The sequence below is a fragment of the Eleginops maclovinus genome, chromosome 19, assembly GCF_036324505.1.
Source record: "Eleginops maclovinus isolate JMC-PN-2008 ecotype Puerto Natales chromosome 19, JC_Emac_rtc_rv5, whole genome shotgun sequence".
In the NCBI taxonomy this organism is placed as follows: Eukaryota; Metazoa; Chordata; class Actinopteri; order Perciformes; family Eleginopidae; genus Eleginops; species Eleginops maclovinus.
The window spans coordinates 10,657,596-10,678,545 of record NC_086367.1 but is presented as its reverse complement, the minus strand read 5'-3'; the positions used below and the strand labels follow the sequence as shown (position 1 = coordinate 10,678,545).

The 20,950-nt window shown below is 40.3% G+C and overlaps 1 protein-coding gene across 3 annotated transcripts; it reads right to left on the bottom strand.

The window, feature by feature from the left end:
* Positions 1-394: 394 nt before the first annotated feature.
* LOC134882035 (coiled-coil domain-containing protein 9B) lies at positions 395-16,074 on the bottom strand. 3 transcript variants are annotated; one of them, XM_063909692.1, is made up of 14 exons: positions 15,853-16,074; positions 13,041-13,148; positions 12,844-12,948; positions 12,557-12,715; positions 12,122-12,271; positions 9,432-9,494; positions 7,503-7,681; positions 6,112-6,161; positions 5,960-5,998; positions 5,483-5,579; positions 4,502-4,535; positions 3,820-4,411; positions 3,648-3,730; positions 395-3,341 (listed from the first exon to the last, which is right to left on the bottom strand). In XM_063909692.1, exons 1-14 carry the CDS (start codon positions 15,862-15,864, stop codon positions 3,315-3,317), a joined length of 1,698 nt encoding a protein of 565 aa, XP_063765762.1. In that variant the 5' UTR covers positions 15,865-16,074; the 3' UTR covers positions 395-3,314. The 3 variants fall into 3 exon arrangements, with proteins under 3 accessions (XP_063765762.1, XP_063765763.1, XP_063765761.1); XM_063909693.1 differs by having other exon boundaries at positions 12,557-12,712; XM_063909691.1 differs by lacking the exon at positions 395-3,341 and having other exon boundaries at positions 3,389-3,730.
* Between the last annotated feature and the right edge of the window lie 4,876 nt (positions 16,075-20,950).

Genomic DNA, 20,950 nt, shown 5'->3' with positions numbered 1-20,950 from the left:
TGCACTGTAGCACAACAGACTCATTTAGTTATGTGTTGATGAGGAATACACTTCAGATTGTGAATAATACATCTAGCACGTGCTCATTTGTGGTTTGAATGCACTTATTGTAGACCAAGTCACTGGACATTTTTGATATCAATTTTATTATCTGTTTTTTACTTCTTTGGTAGAGTTTTTCCTTGTATCTTGTATTGCTAACTATAATGTCATAACGATACCAATCGTTATGACATTAACCTCAACCATCATTGTAGCCTGATTTAGTTACAGTAGCTACTGTCAATGAGGACTTTCTCTAATCCACAAATTTGACACCTAGCACCAAAAAATACCTGTGATTGCACAAAAAAAACGGATCCTATAAAATATTCAATGACAGGTCTCAGCACCATCTTGTTTAAAGCTGTTTTATTCCACAAATCTAGCTTTTTTTTCTACCTTAGGAAGGCAAGCTTAGGTAGAGTGCAGATGAAATAATCCTACGCTGCACTTCAATTCTCTAACAGCCTACGGGACCAATTTCCATAATATCAACACCCCCACTGTAGCTCTTTACCATTGTGTCAGATCCTTCAAACTATTAGGCAGCCTAGCACCAAAGTTTACCAGGAGTGTTATCGATTTAAACCATGTTTTTTTAAACATAATTTGTAAGATCAAATAACCTTTAGGCTTGTATTAAATACAATATCTAAAGAAAAACAAAGGGTTCATTTTCAAGGAGTATGAGGCTGCTTTAGTAACTGTACAGTAGGTCACAAGCCCTAAAGCCTGAGTGGCAGCAGAAGGCTACTATGGAGATAGCCTTGGGAGAGGATAATTAAAACAGTTGCACCTATGGGAGGTCCCAGCTGGAGGGCAGAGAGGGAGCCGTTTCCAACCCGACAGCCCTGTGGAGAGCTCATCAGAAATTAATCAAATCCAGCAAGAAGGCTGCTGATGCTGAAATGTGCTCTACATTTACAACACTTCTGTCCTCTTTTCCCTCTGAAAATCAGCACAGCCTTGTATTTTATTTATTTTTAGGACTTTACAACTAGAGATAGGTTTGCATACATACAGTATTTGTTGTTTATCGCAGGCGCAACAGGGAAATGGGAGGGGGGGGGGGGATAAGAGAGTGTTGAATTTAACAATGCAAGTCATGATTTGAGTGACGAAAAAGGGAAAACCTTTATTCATGATCTCAATGCCTCCTTCCAAATGGATCTAGGGTAAATTAAGCTATGTTGCACACAGATTTATAGGCAGGGATCATATACACAGTTATACACAGGCAATCACACATTTTCCTTCCTTATGAGAGTATGGGAAAACATGGAGAACAGCAGTGGAGGTGACAGTGCAGATGTCTAATAACTAATTGCTAAACAAGTACAAATGCAAAGCTGATATATGGTGGTAGGTACATTTCATTTCACTAAATTGAATCCCACAGGGAAGTTTAAATATTTCAGAGGTAATCTGTATTATCTGTTTTACAAACAGATGTTTCCTTTACCCTCCATTCAAATTCCATATATAATATAGAATAAGGCCACAATTCAGAAACAGCACATTCTTTCTTTATGGTTAGATTTTGCGAATTGTTTCTTAGTGTTCCCAGTGTGCTCGATTCCTGATGATTTATATTTTAAGTAACAACAGCTGAAACTGACAGGGCCCCGCAGAGCAGGCCACAATGTTCATTACTTTCGGTTACATAACTGTTTTTGTATTGTGGCGCGGGCGGAAGCCAACAACTTATTTGAGGACAGCGTTCTTGTAAGGTTTCTTACTATAGTTGTCACTTGAAACCAAAAATAAAATCAAAGACTGGCAATAAATAAAACAAATCCATACATGTCACAGAGGAAAAAAAACAGCTACTAAAATGCACATACAGTAGAGATTGTTTCACAACATATTTAGCTGTCTAAAATCATTCTAGATAACATTCTTTTGTCCAAATGGAAAGGCAAATAAATAAAATCAATGCTGATGTTTAGTACAGTGTTTAACACTACGACATGTTATGGTACACAACATTAAGGTACACCTTCAATATTTGAAGAAGCCAATATGCAAGGCACAACAAATGGCAAAATTCTTGAAGCTTCATCAGCTTTTCAAAAATATAGGTTGTCTTTCATGATTATAAAACAGCACACAATACAAAGCAATGCCAAAAGGGAATTGCAGCTGAATCCCAGTGTTTTGAATGTGGACTAAAGGCTGAAAGTCTGTGGGTCCCACAAGAGCCAAAAGCCTCTACAGAGAAAAAGACTGGAGGCTGTTATGCACTGGGTTGCTTAACACTGGTTGTTTAAAAACAGCTTGAGCAAGCTATTACAGAGACACATAAACATAATGTTCTAGTTCCCAAATTAGTTTTTTGATTCACAAAAGGTTGACTTTTATGTTCCTGCTGTCCGATGTTTAAATAATGAATTTTACAGACAATTACAACTCCATGTTAAGAAGAAACATAGGAGTCGGAGGAAGACCAGATAATTGGGATTCAGCTGTAAAACAACATGTTAAAGGGCACGTTTGAGACTAAGTTCAACTTGTTTTGTCCAATTTAATAACGTTCCTCTAGAGAAAACATTTACATTTTACAAGATGAGTAATGCTCACGAAAAAGCGTAAACTGAGCATTATGTGTAAAGTACCCCTTTAAAGCTCTTAATAAAAACAAAATGCAGTTATATTTGAGAAACCTAATGCCCATGGCAGGGGCCAAAACGTCTCAAATGTGCTATTTAACAAGGATTCGTTTCGTGATTGGTGAAAGGCCATTGACTAATGCTGGAAGCAGTAAATAAACACTGTCTGAGGGTAGAAATACAGGCTCAACTGTATATTTGTCACTACTGTATCATAATATAACACAGACTTTCATTTTCTTATTGAAAAACCAGAAGGCAGAATCAGGCACTAGATAATTAGACTGTGGCTGAAGATTTCATTCAAGAGCTATCTAAGTGTTACTGATTAGCTTACCTCCTGATATGTACCTTCATACAAATGTAAACATTCAATGATATTGCACTCAGGTGGCGTACTGACATGCTGAATATTGGTCAGTACACATGCTTTTGATACTCATAAAGTGCTTGGATGTAAAAAATATTTGAGCAGGAAAAATGTTGAACATTCCTTCATCAAAATTTTAGACAATTTGAAAACAATAGCAGAATTAAACCATGGTGCTGTGTGTAAGCCACAATAAGGGTATCTCAAATGAGCTACCTGAAGCAAAATGCAAATACAAAGAGGCAAAGTCTGTGTTGCTGTGACGTGGTTTCAGTATTTACACCCCAAAAATGTCAAACAATCTTCCCATGCTCTCTTGCCTGCAACAAAAGGAGAACAACATACACAAAAGTATTAGTTAAACTGGATTTTTTTAAGCAACAAGTCAAGTTATGCAATTGTTTTCTACATGGACAAATAAGGCAGGGTTTGTCAAGATATTTCAGTGGTGGATCGGATGAAGACACATTCTCTCAAGATGACTATTTCCCATTAGAGAAGTACTAAAACCATCACTGCCTCTCTCTTCAAGTCCATTAAAATCATGGTACATTTGCACTTTCCTCCATCAATCCGTTTACCCATTTATTGATTCTCCCTTCCCTCTTCCCGTCACGCACACTGACCTTGTCACTGCTGGTGGAGTGTGTTGGGTGTGTTTCTCCCGACTCCAGACTCAGGACAGACAGGCCGGAGTCTAATAGTTCCTCTTTGAAAGAAAAATCAACACTAGCTTAGTTATATATCATCCAGGTTGCACTGGTCAGAAAAGTAATCATCAAAGATGTTTCTGCATACCTGTGTTTGTGTTGCTGATGTTGCACTTTGCAAGCTCTATAGTTTGGGAAGAGGTCTCCAGTCGACAGGCACTGGCTTTTTCAGCGGAGATTGAGCTAGGAGCTGTTCTGGGGCCACTGTCTTTTTGACTACTTTCAGTTTCAGAAGCCAGCTGCTGGGCAACAGGTGGAGGTGACAAAACACCTTCCTGATCGACATCCTGCTTTGCACTCTCAAGAGGTTTCTGTGGCCCCTGCACTTGGTGTTGTTGTTTAAGAGGTGAGGAATCTTTCAAGGAGCTTGCACTTCTTGATTCTGAGCAGGCGGAGTCCTGAGAGCCAGTGGTTTGCTTTGTGTGAGCCCCCTGGATGAGTTCCTTTGAGAAGCGTACTTTCTTTTCCGAATCCTGGGGGGACAACGTCTCTGCCATGGCATCTCGAGGGATGTCCTCTGTGAGTGTAGCGGTGGATCCACTTACTTCTTCACATGTTCTCAGTGAATCTGGGCTGGGTAACTGCTTCATTTTCAAGTCAACACCTTCCTGCTCCTCTACATCAGCGTCCGTGAGGGCGTCGAGTTCCTCCAAGAAATCCTCTAATGTTGTGTCAGCAGACTGTAGGATTAAATTTGAGCGGAAAATCAATTTTCACATCTTTATTTACAGTTACGAACCAAGCCATGTTTACACTTGCCCATATCTCACCTGTTGGTCCTCTTCGTCTTCATTTGCCTGCCATCTAAAGAAGAAAGGAATTGGATAAAGAGAGAGTAAAGGACCAGAACAGTAGCGATAGAAAGATGCCAGAAGAGTTATCTGTGGTCTCAGCTGTTGCAGCCTCAGTGTGCTATGGGCTACCTTACTACACAACAATCTACTGCCAGCTGTGACAGCAGCACAGCCTGATAACAAGAATATGTAAGGACACACCTGAATGCTCCTGATCCTTTAATATTTCCGTCAATGAGACACAAGAAAGGAAATAATCTGTCCCATTACACTTTCACATTAAAAGGTTATAACATGGCTTCGAATACTTTCCCAGCTTTCACACTGGTACAACCCAAAGTGGAGTTACCCCAACGTTCCTTTTGCTTGTTGCCCCTGCTCAGAAGAAGGGTTTACCTTGATTTGCCATCCTAAAGCAAGACTAAAACATATTTTACTTCCATTTAAGATTTTTTCGTTTTTTCAACCACTGACATTTACCCAGCGTTTAGTACAAGTTTAGCTTAAATAAGTAAAACCTGGGTTAACAATGTGTGTGTGAAAGGGAACTTTATTTTCCCTAAATCAACTTTTATCCCTGGTCTAAAAATATGTATTTTAAGATGATGGCCGATGCTTGTGCAACAACACACCCTGAAAGCCTCCTCACAAAGTAGCTGCTTTCACAGCAGAGGAAAGCTAGGGGAGAAAAACATGAATGCAGTTATATACAATAAGGCCTTCTTGGCTATTTAGTCAGCTGCCACAACCTCAAAATGAAGCCTCGTGACATCAGGAAGAATGTGTACAATAGGGCACAGGGCAGGAAAACAACAACGTGCCTTCCCACATTCGCTTCATGTATTTCATTAGTTACCCAATGTTTTCATGTAACAGTTGTTGAGGATGTGGTGAGAGACATCCCCTTGGGTGGATCAACTTTAACATCAGTGTGTTGTGTATGTTGTTTGTACTGACCTCCTCGCTCTTCCTGTCAGACGATCTATGCCTTTCGCTTTGCTGCTTATTACTTGCACGTTTTTAGCTCCCTTGTCTTTGCCCCGCTTTTCATGACCTAGGACAGAAAAATACACAAACATTAAACTCACTATAATATGGCATTTTACATAAACAGCAATGTTTTCCTTCTCGGATGAGAAGAGAGTATATGAAATAGTTTACTCTTCGTCTGGGGTTATACATCTTTTAATATGAATTTTTAAAAAACACTATGATTTTTGAGCACTGCCTCCATATTATCTGCCTATTTCTTACAAGCTAATATTGGACCAGTTTAAAGAACCCCTTGTGAATTATATCCCACACAAGTATCTAGATTCAACATAAAAAATACGAAATGATAAAATAACACAAAATGTTAAAGTTCTGTACATCTTATGATGATTTTAAGGCTCTAAACACATAAAAACAATGTTTAAGTGTGGGATACTGTACCTGCCCTGGACTGTCCTCTCCCTCTAGCATTTCTTCCACCTGTAATCAAAAAAATATGGATTAAATAATAAGAAGAAAGGACCAAGAAAATCAAATACATGATGTTATCTTCATAGTGTGGTGAGAAAGTTTTGACTGTGTGAAAGTCTCACCTCTGCTGGAAGCCCCCCAGTCTCTGTCAGGGATGGATTTGTCTGAAAACCTAATAGAGGAGGTTTCAGTTAAACCAATGCAAGCAGTGTCTTGGTCATGTCTCATAATAGTAGATCATTTTTTGTTTAAGTGACATAACAGCCCATTTCCATCCCACCAGCAGCCTCTTCTGACATTCAAGTGTCATTATTGTACATTATGTGAATTTGAGGTGTTGCAGGATCAGTGAGAGGTTTTAACTCCATGAGTCACACCCTTGTATTTTACAGTGAAGCCATTTATATTGTTGAATAAAAAACACATTTCCTCTTCTATTCTTACTCCAGGGCCTTGTTTCGGCCTCGCCAAATAAGGCAAGGTATTCCATCCCTTATCCTGAGCTTAAAATAGCCGTTCCTCCCCTGTCTCTTTACATTTCGAAGCTTCCTTAAACAGCACATTATTCTCTCTGTAACTCTTTGTACCACAGCTTGTTTTGTTTGAAATCTAACAAACACTTGACAGGAATGTGCCGCATTTCTTTCCTCCAGTCAATTTGGTTTGCTAATGTGTGTTTACAAAATGAGAATGCACGACAAGTGATGGTAACACTACCCAGTTTCTACAATGATCACAATTGCCTGAAATGTAATTATTTAGTGACGCAATAATTAAGCAACATCCTGTGAGTTCATGAGATTTAGTCTTATGGTCATTTGGGAGGAAATGTTTCCAAGCACATCATCTAATGGATTCCTCCACTGACTAATATAGAAAGAAACAGGAAGTTCCCATAAAGGCATACATGCACTAAAGTAAATGTATGCCTTTATGGGGAAATGTGCCTATTTATTTTCCTGCAGTGAATAAAATATTGATACCTAATCACATTCATGTTTTTTTTGTAAACACTGTAACATTGTTAGTGTAGTTAAGCATAAAAAACGAGAAGTAGGGGAATGAACTAGCCTGGCTTTGTCTGACTGTAACAACAAACAAAGTCTACATTTTTCTAAAACCACAAATTGCTATTTTTACATTTCTGCATTTCTGTACAGATTAAACAAACAGAATATAACAGAACATACATTTGGAGCTTAAGAGGTATTTGGTAGAAATATTTTTAAACTAGCGCAATGCTAGCAAGGGAAGGAAGGGATTGATTCACAATTCCTAACAGGACAAATAACAACCACCAACATCTCAACTAGCAACTGCTCAGAGACTATTGGAAAGATGAGTGTGAATTTGAGGCTCCAGATGATTAAATGATTCATAAAGACTTCTTGGAACTGAATTGCCTATCATAAAAATAAAAGGAGCCAATGAAATATCACACGGCAGCGCAACTGTAGGAAATCTGAGACATTAGCAGATGAAGAGCCAGGGGAAGGCTGAAACTGAGTCTTACATGTTGTCAGTCTTGTCCATGTCCCACGCCCTTTTCCACTGGCCCTTGGAGTTTTTGTGGCGTGCCACTCTCTCCTTGTCGATCTGCTCGCGCTCTCTCTTCCATCGAACGTACTCCTCCTGCTCCTCTTTTGATGTGGGGATGTTAAGGTCTGTGCTGGTCTGCGGGCTCTCAGGCTCCTGAGAAGACACAAAACAGTTTAGCTGTGTTAAATGCATCAAACAAGTAGCCCACGGAATGTGGATTCATATCATATAACTGAACACTGAGTAATGAAGCACTGAAGCGCCACTAAATTAAACACCTGCACCAGTGCTTGTAATAATACATCTGAAGCATCGATCTACTCACTAATCAGAGGAATGAAGCACGGGTGGTCATAATCAAGAACAGCTTCAAACGGATCAGTAGGGTTGAGAAAAAAAGATTGTTTGGGTTTCACGCTTTCCACATTACTGTAAATGCCCATAGCAGAGTCACTGTAAATGCTGATGATGGCCTTTTAGTGTTGGTACATTCCATTTAGCTCCCATTTGATACAAAAAGCTTCTTGTGTGTGTACTGTGGCGACTGCAAAGCAACACAATCCCATTCTTTGAGACAATATTCCAGGGAAAGTGCAATGTACTGTAAATGTAATTAGGTCCCCTTCTTCCATTCCCCTCTTAACCTGTTTATTGATTACTGCGATGAGAGCAGGAAGGATTGCTTGCTAATACGAAAGAGAGATCTGATGCAGGCTCTTTACCACATCAAAGGGGACAGAGGCTGTGTGCTCTTGCTACAAAGCCCTGGATAAAGCGGATAAAAACACTGCTGTGCTCCGAGGGGAAATCGCGCAAAAGACGAGCGATCAGCGCTCATCACTGTTCGGATTGAATTACAGCAGGAGGCAAATTATGTTGCCGTCTTGAGTAATATTACAACTGTATGAGAGCAAAATGGAAAACACTCTGCATTTCATAACACAAAGAGAAAAAGCAAAGGGACTGGTAAGAAACCAAGATGCGTGATGTTTTCTTCTCAGGTGTGGACCAATCACAGCCAAGTCAACATGTTGTACAGTTATTGGAGAACACGGCATCTGTGCTCATCCCTGTTTTCCATTGCCCCCCCCACCCCGGAGGACATCAGGGGGCCACAAGGGAGGAAGCGTCTCGCATGTTCCAACAGGCCGTCTCCAGCTGACACAGTAGCCGCCCTGCTAATTAGCACTTTTCAATTTCTCGCTTACGTGGGGGCCGTGCAGGGAGGTTGTCAGGGGCCGCGGCAGGTAGGCTGGACATTGCACAGTGAGTGTGGATGGTGCTGATCTTAGATAGATTGGTACATGGTCAATAATAATGCTCTTATTCTTAACTGCTGCATGTCTTCCTCTTAAAGCTGCACTGGATAGGTTTCTGGTACATTTGTTAAACAAAGCAGCAAACAAAAGCAAAGCGCTGTCTGACCCTTACCCCTTACACAACACCCTGACAAAAACTCAGCTTTGTATATTCTTTGAGCACTGACTCAGCTCAGGCTGCCAAGCAGGCAAGGCGCAGAGAGGTATGAACAGCATCACTTGTCATGCGGTGTGTTCGGTGGGCCTTTGAAGCCCGCCCTCCCTGCCTCCCTGGTTTTCATGTTTGGCGAACAAACGATCTACGAGACAGCTGAGAAACTCCAGCGACGTTAACATGCGAGCCAGATGGGGATGAGCTCTAGAAATAGAGGTTGTGCGTGCACACATATTGTGTCTGTCTGCATGTGAGGATTTGGATGAGGAGGATAAAGTGTATATTTGCATTTCTTTGTGCTTCTGCGTGCCGTCATGTGGAAACCCGGCAAATAATACCTCACATCCTAGGAAGGGTATGTGCTAATGATGGTGACAATATGCGCGTTAATAGGCTTTGCTCTTTTATGTCTACAGAGGCATTGTTGTACCTGGCATTGCTCTGAAAGCCTTTGATGCTCCTCAGAGTGCTTCTGCCCTTGTTTAACTTCATCCTGTCAGATAGGGGAGACACAAAAGTAAAAGGAAGATGAACATAACAACAACAAGGGTGACTTGCCAATTGTCAATTGAACATGGATGTAAAGAGTCACATTACTGCCTCCATAAACAGCAAAAGCACATCAGGCCAGAGCACTCACTCATCCATTAACCTAGTTTAAGAGACCTATACTGCCCCCATGTGGACTCACGGTGCTACATCATGACTTTTGTGGATCAAAATGTGTGGTTTAAATGTCCTTTTTGCAATGAGGTCATCATAGCAGAGTGCAGGTGGATGGATTTCAGTGGTTTGGAAAATGAAACTCTCATTGCAGGTAGAGAGTTGTGTGAATTTTGATTGAAGTGTATTACTGACTGCTCCATTGAACACAGTGGATGAGTCATGTTGCCATTAACAGCAACACTCGTATGAACAACCTAGGAGGGGGATGACAATAAATGCTGGACAGCATGGTCTGGTGCACACACTATGCTACCCACACCACCCGAATGCAGCCGGGCTTATGCACAAACACAAAAGAGTCCTGTCTACCTTGATTCTTTTCTTCTCTCTACTCTCGCTCCTTCTTCCTCTCCCTCTCTGACCCTTTCCTGGCATCTCGCCAGGCCTGTCTCTTTGGCAGCATAATGAGCCTTTTCAGAGTGAGAAGGCAGTCGAATGTTAATTAGATCAAATCGGTCCTTTCAGGATGGTGGGAATGGGGAAACAATCGTGCCAGAGGAAGGCAGAACACTTAAGGTTCCAGAGAGGAGAAATAGAGGCTGGAAACAGCTGGCCAGCTGCCAGGAGTCTCTCTCCTTTTCCTCACCCCCCGGCTCGTTTTTCCTCACTCCCTCTACATTTCCTTTTCTGCGGTCTCCCTCTCATGAGTATGAACTGACAGTGTAGTCACAGGGTACTTCCAGGCATTACACTCTGCTTGGGACACTGCCAAATAACCACACCCCTCTCACAGTTATTATTTATTTCTAGGGTGTACCCCAGACACACACACACACACACACACACACACACACACACACACACACACACACACACACACACACACACACACACACACACACACACACACACACACACACACACACACACACACACACACACACTGCCTCAGATTTCAGAGTCACGGCAAAACCATATAAATGTGCAGCTCATCATGGATAACTTACATACAAATATTTTCTAACACTTGCCAGATAGATCAATTACATTTTCTCTCCCCATCAACACCCTTTGGCAGCGTTTCCCCAGCAGCTCTCATAAACCCAGTTAAATGATACCGGTTGTGTAAACAGCGATCACATGGAAACCAGGTTTCTGGGATTCACAGATGACTGGTGCACTGGCTACTGTTCAAGTGCTGATTCCGTCCACATGATAGATAAAGTGGGACAGAAATAAAGAGAAAGAGAACAGCGTGTTCGGCATACATTAAGTGCACATTAACTCAGACGCAGATTTACATACATATTCAGCCTCCACTAGCTTTGTGTCCAGAGACCCTTCCCGAGACACGACTGTGTCTGTGTTTACATTGGTGATGTCTGTGCTGTACAGCAACTCATTGATGAGCAGCTTTGTGTGTCTGAGTGCATGGATTTATGTTTACTGTATGTGTGTGCGTGAGTGTGTCAGACTGAGGCAGGGCAGCTGTTCCACAGTTTCTGCATACCCGGGAGGGCCTAAGGTCAAAGACAGTGTGGTATTTTACAGCCATACCATTGACACTGCATGTGTGCATATGAGTATCTGCATTGTGCAAAACATGTGATCTGAGTGCTATAGTTTATAGTGAAGCTATGGATGTTAAACATGGCATCTCTGATCTCATACAACAAACAACAAGGCCCGGTGTTACAAGAGCTGGAGGGACTTACAGCCTGGTCCATACGCTCAATGCTAAAATACAATTAAAGCTGCGCATAGAGGAAGAAGCGCCATCATACCCTACTGTTTTAAGGTTTGTTCAACAATTCAATTTGTCGATCGATAGAAAAACTGTTTTCATAAGGAATTAATCACTAGTAAATTGACTTTTTCTCCAAAACGGCAGTAATGCTGTTTTCAGCCTGTTCAATTTCGAGATTTTGTCTCTTTCCTGTTTTATATCATAGTAGACTGAATGTTTTTGGGTTTTGTACCGATTATTCAAAACAGATATATTTTCCCTGTTTTCTGACATTTTACAGACCTAATGACTCATTATTTCCTCTAGAAATATCCTGTAGATGAAAATAATAATACAAATATGAAATATGGAAATAATAGTTATTTTGCTGCTGTAATTAGGATCAGACTGCACAACAGTAATAGGCCTTCTTTGAATGTTGATAAATAGGATCTACAGTGCATCTACTCAGCATAAATCTCTATTAGTAGCCCCCCCCCCCTTTAATCCCACACCAGTCCGTCACTGCTCCAGTCCACCTCCTGTCTACACACCATTGTGCTCCATCACTGCAGGGGTGTGGCCAGCCGACATGTCTGACATCTATGTAAAACACATCAGTGCTGCACGAGAGGTTGAACAAGGGGGGGTGAGAGTGGGAACACACTGGGGTGAGCATGGTGGGTTTAAACTGCTGAAGGAGTGTTCACTCTCACACTGATTCTCACCTGTGCTGTCATGTCCCTCTTGGTCACGTGAGCAGGATGCTTCCCCCTCCCCGACGACTCCACACGCCTCGTCTGTCCGTCATCGGCAGGGCTCTTTGTGTCCGCAGGGCCAGGCCTCTTCTCTGGCCTCTCACTCACCACTCTCTTACCCTGGAGAGACACACACTCTTATTAGGGTATCAGTACTGTAGCAATGGACATGTGGACAAAGGATAGTGATAGAGCTACCAAACCCCTACTTTAAGCTAACTAGCAAATGTTAGCAAACCAACAGGCTAAACTCCTATCTTAAACATGATACAGACTATTTAGCATTGTTATTGTGAGCATGTTAGCATGCAGAAGTTAGCATTTAGATTAGAGCACTGTTATGGTTCAAAAGAGCCTAGCTGTAAACTCCTAGTGGCAAAAAAATTGGCACTGTGTTGTATTTACCTTTTTGCAAGCCATGGTGACCATTAGCTGCTTCCTGTGGCCCCGGCCGGCACCCTGCGGAGGGCCTTCTTCTCCCATGTCGGGCCCAGCCTCCTCCTTTCCTTTACCTGCTGGTGATCCACCGCTGAATGGCTTCTTCACCACCACCCGACTATCCTGCTTCAAACCAAAGAAACAAAATATTCTTAGGGTTTGTGGCATGCTGTTTTCACAAATAAATGAGACTGTGTGCACCTATAGCTGTGCTTTGAGGCATTACACCAGTCACATCATAATAAGAAACTCACATTGGTGGACTTGCTGATTGTGATGGTAAGATCCTCAGCTTTGTCCTTTCGGCTCTGCAGCATCATTCCTTCCTCTTCTGCCCTTTTCCTGTCCTCTTCCACTTCCTTAATGAAAGTCAATGAGAACAAAAGAATAATAAGGAAGCCTGAACGAGCTGCTTTCAGGAGCCTCTCTGCCTCCAGGCACCTGCCCTTACCTTGTGCCTCTTCATGAGCGCCTCATTCTTCCTGCGGAGAGCCTCGATCTTCTTGTCCAGCTCCAGGTCTCTCTCATGATCCCTCTTGGGCATCACGTCACTGCTGGCCTGGAACGAATCAGATCATTGACACAGTAAAAAAGTTGGTAACACAATTCAATTTTTCCCTAATGCCATATCACACACTTTGTTGTGACTGTCAGCATTTCAGCATCTTACATTTTAATCTACATTGAACATACTTTAAAACATTTGATTAAAGTAGCCAAGAAATGCAGTGCTTGATGGTTTTCAATAAACCACTAAGTGTCCCGCGATATCAGACCGAGCACAAACACAACCCCACAACAACCACAGATGGAGCATTCATTACAGAGCTTGGTAACACGGTGAGAATGCATATGTGAAGTATCCTAAACATCCCAATGCGGTCAGCAGGGCATGCCTCCTCACGCGACAAGAGGCCCAATGCTGAAAATCTCCATGTGCTCTCATGGATCAGCAAGGTATGTCTTAACACTTCCCTTCATAAAGAACTCTCATTAAATTACTGTACCATCTGCAACATGTTTTGAGTTAAAAGAAATGTGCACAGATATTCAAGACAAAAATATTGTTACAGAATGATAACAGTGATGCATTAACCATGACCAATCTGATTTCCTTTAGCCTGCAGCACATTAATGTTTCCAGTCCAATCTGTTCTGTTTAGTCTCTGGCTGCATAAGTGGGGAAAGTTTGGTTTCTTTAAGTGGCTACTAAAAGGGCGCATGTCTGAGAAGCCTGGTTGATAAGGGGCTCCGCTCTGCAGCATGAGGTTTAGGAGTGTGCTACGTCTGACACGTCAGAGAAGCATTTAAACAGTTGTACTAAGGTAAGATAACTGGCAAAAAATTTGCAACTAACAATTTTCCTTAGTAAAGCAAATTATTATAATTATTTCTTTATATTATATTCATTGTTTGGTGTATTAAAATATCTGAAAAATTTTGAAAAATGTCCATCCCATCTTTACCAACTCTAATTCTTTATTGACAAAGTTGTATTATTAGTCCAAAACTCATAGATATTAAGCATGATGTACAACTGAGAAAAATCAGACAATTTTTTTAAATGGAAACATTACTCTAAGGTCTAATCAATTATCTAAATAGTTGGCATTGCAGCTCTAACTGGCAGCTGGCTGTAGCTTCATATTTAACTTACAAACATAAGAGTGTTCTGGACCTTCTCATCTAATACTTGGCCAGAAAGTGCATATTCCAACATTTTGAACTGATCCTTTAAATTAGTATACCACAGGGGTATATGAAATGAAATGTCACGAGGACTGGTCACAAGAACTCCTACTTCGAATAAATATTGTTTCATAAACACATGCCCCAGGCAATGTGATGATACAAGCAGAAAAAACACATTTATATTCTGAAGCACATGGTTTATTTTGGCTCAACCTTTAGTTTAAGCTTGGAGAAGACACAAATATACATTTTAGTAATACGTCCCGGGTTTTCTCGACAAAAAGTGATGTGATAGATTGATCCATATTTCCAAACCTTTTAAAAAGATGGAAAAAGAGTTATGAGTTTGATTATTGTAAGCCAGCGACTAAGAGGTTGCATCTCTTAGCATATTGTAATAAAGTTTTCATTCTGCAGACAACAACAGCACTGATAATACCCAATGAATGAAAACCATTGTAAAAATCTAGGCTCAATTAAAACAAGTATTTCCCACTTTGAATGGATGCTGGCTTCACTGACTGTTGTTAGTCAAAGCTGAGAAAAAGTGACAACAGAGAGTTTTTCACTGGTGGCTGTTCAAACTTTGAAAACTCAGAATTTGCTTTGATATATCCCATTCTCCACATTGGTGAATAGATATATCAGATATATATTGTATGAATTATTTTGGAAGGGTCAGACCTTCTTTGCAGAGACAGGAAGTAGATGTGCCAAAATGAGTCAGTGTATCTCCACTGTTGCCCCAAGTGACGATGAAAAAGTCAAGGCTGCTTCGATGTGATGTTACACAGAATGATGATTCACAGCAAGCAAGCCCACGAAGACCAACACATTGGTACTGACATGGAATTATTTCATTCATCTTTCAACCATTGCCCTTGTTACGCCTGCAAAGATTAGCTGATACTGAGTTGTTGAATGTTTGCCGAGACTTAAGTAGAATAGCAAACTACACATCCTGAATGCAGTTTTGTACCAAACCTGGAAAGAGAACGTGAGCAGAAGTTGAGACTCACTCGAGAAGCGGCAGGCTAAAAAGTGGTTACCTCACAGCTTCTAGTTGTCAGGGTATCCAAACACAACACATCATGAGGACATACCACCAAGAATAGGCGCAAGGGAGAGTCCGGCGGCCCAATCTGAATTTCAGTGAGGCCAATGGTGGAGAGGAGACCAAAGTAAACCCCAGTCTCCACAAAGTGAAGTGGGGATACTCTGCAGGGGCACGGTACCCCTCTGGTATCTGCCAGCCAGTTTTGTGATTGTGCCGCAAACACACAAAACAACAAAACACACAGAGACGTTGTGGGTCTGCCAGTGGACAGCACCCATGCCCCGGACAGGCGGAGGAGGGGGGGGCCTGCAGGAAGGACGCTGCCAAGGCTTCCTCCCTTCCCAGCGTTCCTGCCACCTACAGGAGCTAACGCAGGGAGAGAAACAGAAACGCTGCATATAGCCACAGCTAAATCTGCGACAGAGGAAAGGGAATACGGGGAACCTAACACCAGAGAGAGACAGAGAGTGAGAGAGAGAGAGAGAGTAGGATGAAGGAAAGGGAAGGCACTCACGGGTCTTTCCATGTCAGCGCTGAGAGCTGGGCAGGGTCCAGACGAGAGGCAGCCGGGGCGGCAGAGAGGGCTGCCTGGAGTCGACGATCATGCCTCGATTACAATGAGCCAAGTTGGGCAAGCAGCCAAGACGTCTAACAAATGCTCAGAGCTCCCCTGTTAACGGATTGCACAGCACCCATCCGCTCGTGCTCCCTCTCTCCCCTCCTATCTCTCTCTCTCTCCAACCCTCCCACCCTCCTGCACATATGCTCTCTCACTCCCTCGCCCTCTATGAAGCACTTGCTCTTTCCCCTCCTCATTTATCCTCTGCTCAAAGCATGCTAGTTAAATCCCATCCGCCTCCTCCCCACATACACACTTTAGTGACAATATGAGTTTTTTTCTGTGTGTCGTCATATGATTGGCAGCCACGGCTAAATTATATTCTCAAAGTTTGTATTCAAATTTGAGAGGGGCAATATGATAATCTTATTGTTTATAAATTCAAAATGTCTTCTTCTCCAAAAGCAAATAGATACATAAGGCAAAAACATAGGGGTTAATAGCTTGGGGTCTAAATTTGGTACTGATTATTAAAGGTTAATATAAGTTATAGATTTCAAATATTTAACATTATGTTTTTGTGTCCTGAACAAACGAGTTGGGGGGAAATAACCATAAATATCATATTTTAAAAAAAAGTTTCTTTCTATTCTGATGGGGCTCATAAACCCAGACATTTTAAATGAGATGCGTGTGTAGTTAGGGCCCACTGTGATTTCAACAGCTGCACTCCTACAACCCCAGACTACATGTTTAGAGTACTAAAGAAGCTTCTTAAACAGTGGAGGTGTGGGGGTTGCCTGCTGAATTTCCCACAATTCTTCATGCACGGCATGCTGCCTTGCCAAAGCAGAGTTTGCAAGTTAATGAGATGCAGCAAACAGGCAGGCTGCCGGGTCACAGACAAATACCATAAGTGTCTCCAGAAAAGCAGCAACAGAGACAGGGCTCTGCATTTTTCAGAAACTGTGGTAACAAACACATCGTTGAAAGTTGCCAGGCTGAGCTAAATTTTTAACAGAGTCCACATCGCTTACATTCTACATGGATCAGTCCTGCTAACGAGCTAAAGCTCCTTAGAAAATATTTCAGCTATTTATGAATGAATGTAAGTAATGTATTGAAATTAAAGTTTGTATTGCCCCCCTAACAAACTAAATTGTACTCAAGAACTGTTTTTAAGTACAATTTACACTTGAACTTTACTTAAGTATTTTATGCTACTTTTACTTCTATTCCACTTAAATTCAGAGGTTAAAAGTGTGCCTTTAATCCAGTACATTTATTGTATACCTTTAGTTACTTTGCAGATTTGGATTACTAATGTGAAATATAAACAACTTAAAAACTACTTCATTTAAACCTGGGGTAACATTCACAAGCTACCCTGCATTATACAAAGTCATAAAAAATAGCTGCAACTTCACCAGATTTGATAAACACGTTAATGAACCAATAATTATTATCAAAACATACTATGCTGAAATGGACCAATTTACATAATAGGTATTTATTACTTTTGGTACTTTAAGTACATTTTGATGTCAATACTTTTGTAGTTTTACTTGAGTAACTTTTTGAACGCACAAATGTGCATTCCTTCAATCTGGTACTTGTACTTTTACTCAAGTACAAGATCTGAGTACTTCTTCGACCTCAGCAAGAAATTATTCTGCCACATGGTGAACTAAGTACTTGATTTCCAACCCTGCACCTAATTAGGTTTATTAACTGCAATTGCAGCTGAAGGCGTAATATTATGCACTTATAAATGTCAAGTCTAAGGACATACCGGTGGTTACATTTTAATTATTATAATTTAAGAGTCAATTAACCTATACATTAAATTACAAGACTAAATACCTCAAGGCATGCGAGCCACTCAGTGACACTGTACTTTTAGCTAAATGCTAACGCCACCATGCTAATATTCCCCTATGCTTAATCTTGTAGTTTATTAGGTTTTAAGTTTATTATGTTATGCATCTTAGTTTATAAGTTAACATTTAGAATTAGCACAAGCACATTACTGACAGCTGAAGCAGACAGAATATAATTAGTTATGCTAGACCAAATTGGGCAATTATCTGATTTATTCTATAGGTATTCAGTTTGGACCAAGTTTGCTGGCCAACCAAAATGCTGATGGCATGGCTGAAACCCTTTTATCTTTAACAAAAAAATATGGTATTTTGCTTTCATTAATTTCTACTTTTTTCTAGTCTACCTCAAACACACAGCCAGCCAAACCTTCACACTTACAGCCACACCTAGCATAATGCTAATGGTTGCATTAATAGTATAGTCCATATGTGAGTTGAATACTGCAGTTGATTGGCAAAGGGAGGACCCAGCTTAAACTTCGATATTAGCTTTGAATCCAATACATGTTGTGCCCAAGGAAACTCAAAATCACAATTTGAAGTCTTACATTTTTTCAAAAGACAAGGTAAGTGAGACGCAAAAGTAAAACTACTGACCTGCACATTAGCTGTAGCATAATCACCGTCAACAAGCTAACAGCAGGCTGCAGTTCCACCTAAAGGCCACTAGATGACGCCAGAGAAACGATCAACTGGATCCTCTTACAGGAAGAGGAACTAAGTAGGTTAGGGGTTCTTATCATACAGCCATAGGGTTACAGTCACTTACTTACAAGGCATTTGATTAAGACAAAAATAATATTAGAGGAAAGGAACTGCACGAGAACATGATGATTAAATGTAAAAAAAAACAGACAGGCTACTATAAAACAATAATACATATTATATACACAACATTTCTTTAATTTTTACTCTGTTTTTTAATTTTAAGAAAGTAAGAAAGCAGTGTGGAGTTTTGTGTAGGATGTGCAAAAATATTGTCAAGGGGATGTTTAAAAGTTCAAAGTAAAGAGAATATGGCCAAAGGGTGATATGAGTCCTGGCTCATGAGGTGAAGCCAAGAGGTGCGCCTTCCTCCCAGCCATCTTTCCTGAATTATAAGGTTAAATAATATTGTATGACTACTCAATATTTATCATTTGGACTCAAATCTACTGCAGATGAAATGAAATAAATGAAATAAAGGAAACAATAATAAAAGATCCAAAAAATAGGAAATGAGACAATGATAAAAACAGATAAGTGCAATTCGCTTTTTTTCACACCTTGATCTTATCTTAACTTTTCAAAGCTGTCGTCACCACCACTACTCAATATTTATGATGGTAGGATTACTATATGGATGTATTAAACTGTTCTTTTTGGTCTTAACCCCCCAAAAGTGGTTGATTTGATAGCAGTGCGGCAGTGATATACCGAAGATCAACAGGCTTATTCAGGCTTTATTTAAGCCTGCCTATTTTCCATTTTGTTTCTTTCATAACCTTTATTTTCAAATTGATTTGACAATGTTAAGCAGATTATATTATTGCATATACATGAGGTATCCACCAACAATCAAGGTTTTGCATATTCAGATGAAAATGGGATAACACAATAATTTTCCCGAGCCAAAGTAATGTCCACCATGCCAAACTTCAGTTATTGCACATATCCAACATTTCAGTTTTGACATGGGACAGAGTTGGATCAATATATAAGACCACCAAATGTTGAGATCTGCAGTTGCGAAAACAAAAGGCAGATAATCTTACGTTACAATGATTTGTTTGTTTAATGCGATACTCACCCAGTCACATGTTTTTCTATCCTCTAGTGAATTATTTGGATCACCTCAGTTGACATCTGACATTCTTTTGTAACTGAAGACACTTAAGGGTGTGTCACAGAATTCTGATCTATAATTGTTGTACACTCAAAAATAACTTGTTCGCAGAACGTAATAAAATTATGGAAACAATTTCCACCCAAATAAAATGCTTTAATTTAGCAAGAAAAACTATTTTGCAGAGTGACCTAAATGTAAATATGTTGGATCAACATAATGTATTTGTGTTACTGTTACATAATTACTAGGATTCAGTCCAACTAGATTTGTAAGGGTAAATATAACATACTAACCTAATTTTGTTGGGCCATTTAAACTTGTATGATATGATTATGAGTTACTTAATTTAATAGGGTAGTTGCAACTACTTTTTAGAATATTAGTTACATGAATTAATTGTCTCATGAATATGAACATAACTGTAGCGTAATTATTCATAAAATAAATCATTTCCAACAGAGTATTTATTGAACAATTTAAACATAAATGTCAACTTATATACCTCCAGCTGGTGCCAAGTTCTGAAAATAAAAACACGAAGCATGGAATAAAACTGTATTAGAAATGGCAAAAATGACTTTCAAGTAATTGCTTGCAAACATGTTACTGTGAAAATACAAACACAGCCTGCAACGTCAATGTCCAACAGTTTGTGCATTATGTCATGTCTGTAAAAAAGACAGACAGACAAGCAAAAATTGTAACTGCTGAGTTTGGAAATTAGAGCACTCTGTCGAGCCTGCCCTCAGTTAAATATGTAACACCAACATATAATGTATTTATGTCAGTCAAACAAATCTATAGAAACTGACACCTATGAAAATGTCTTAAGACTCGAGGGCCCAAGTTTGAGAAATCAGTCTGCAACATACATTCTTATACACAGACAATTAAGTGTAAATCATTTAACCACCAACATTAGGTGTCTATATTTAGAGCTTTTTGATGACCAAAAACAAAAAAATCAAAGCTACATGCAGAATGTGGTCCTGGCAACTGAGTGCAAAGAAAAATGTTAAATACAGCATTGTGCATCCTCTGAAGTTTCAAAAGAAAACGACTGTTTGACAAGAACACTTCTTTTTTGTTTGTTTTACCTTACCTTTGTTTAGAGAAACATTTGGAAACATTCTACTTTGTAACCCCCAAATGGCAACAGTTGGAAGTGTTAAAACACATCAACACAGCTTGGTAAAGGTAAATACTAAATCGCTCAATGGCTTCAACGCGACTAACGCGCAAGTAGAGTTTGATTTTTTTTGAGAGTCTGTTTCCATCAAGCTCCATGATGATCTTCTGCAAAGCTTCAAAGGTGTATCGCAGCTCTGGAGGGTAGCTGAGG

Excerpts from the sequence above, each read along its gene's own strand:
- LOC134882035 (XM_063909691.1), bottom strand. Across the intron at positions 4,412-4,501 it reads AAGACGAAGAGGACCAACAG|TCTGCTGACACAACATTAGA; the intron begins GTGAGATATGGG and ends TTAATCCTACAG. Across the intron at positions 3,731-3,819 it reads CATCAGCAACACAAACACAG|AGGAACTATTAGACTCCGGC; the intron begins GTATGCAGAAAC and ends TTTCTTTCAAAG.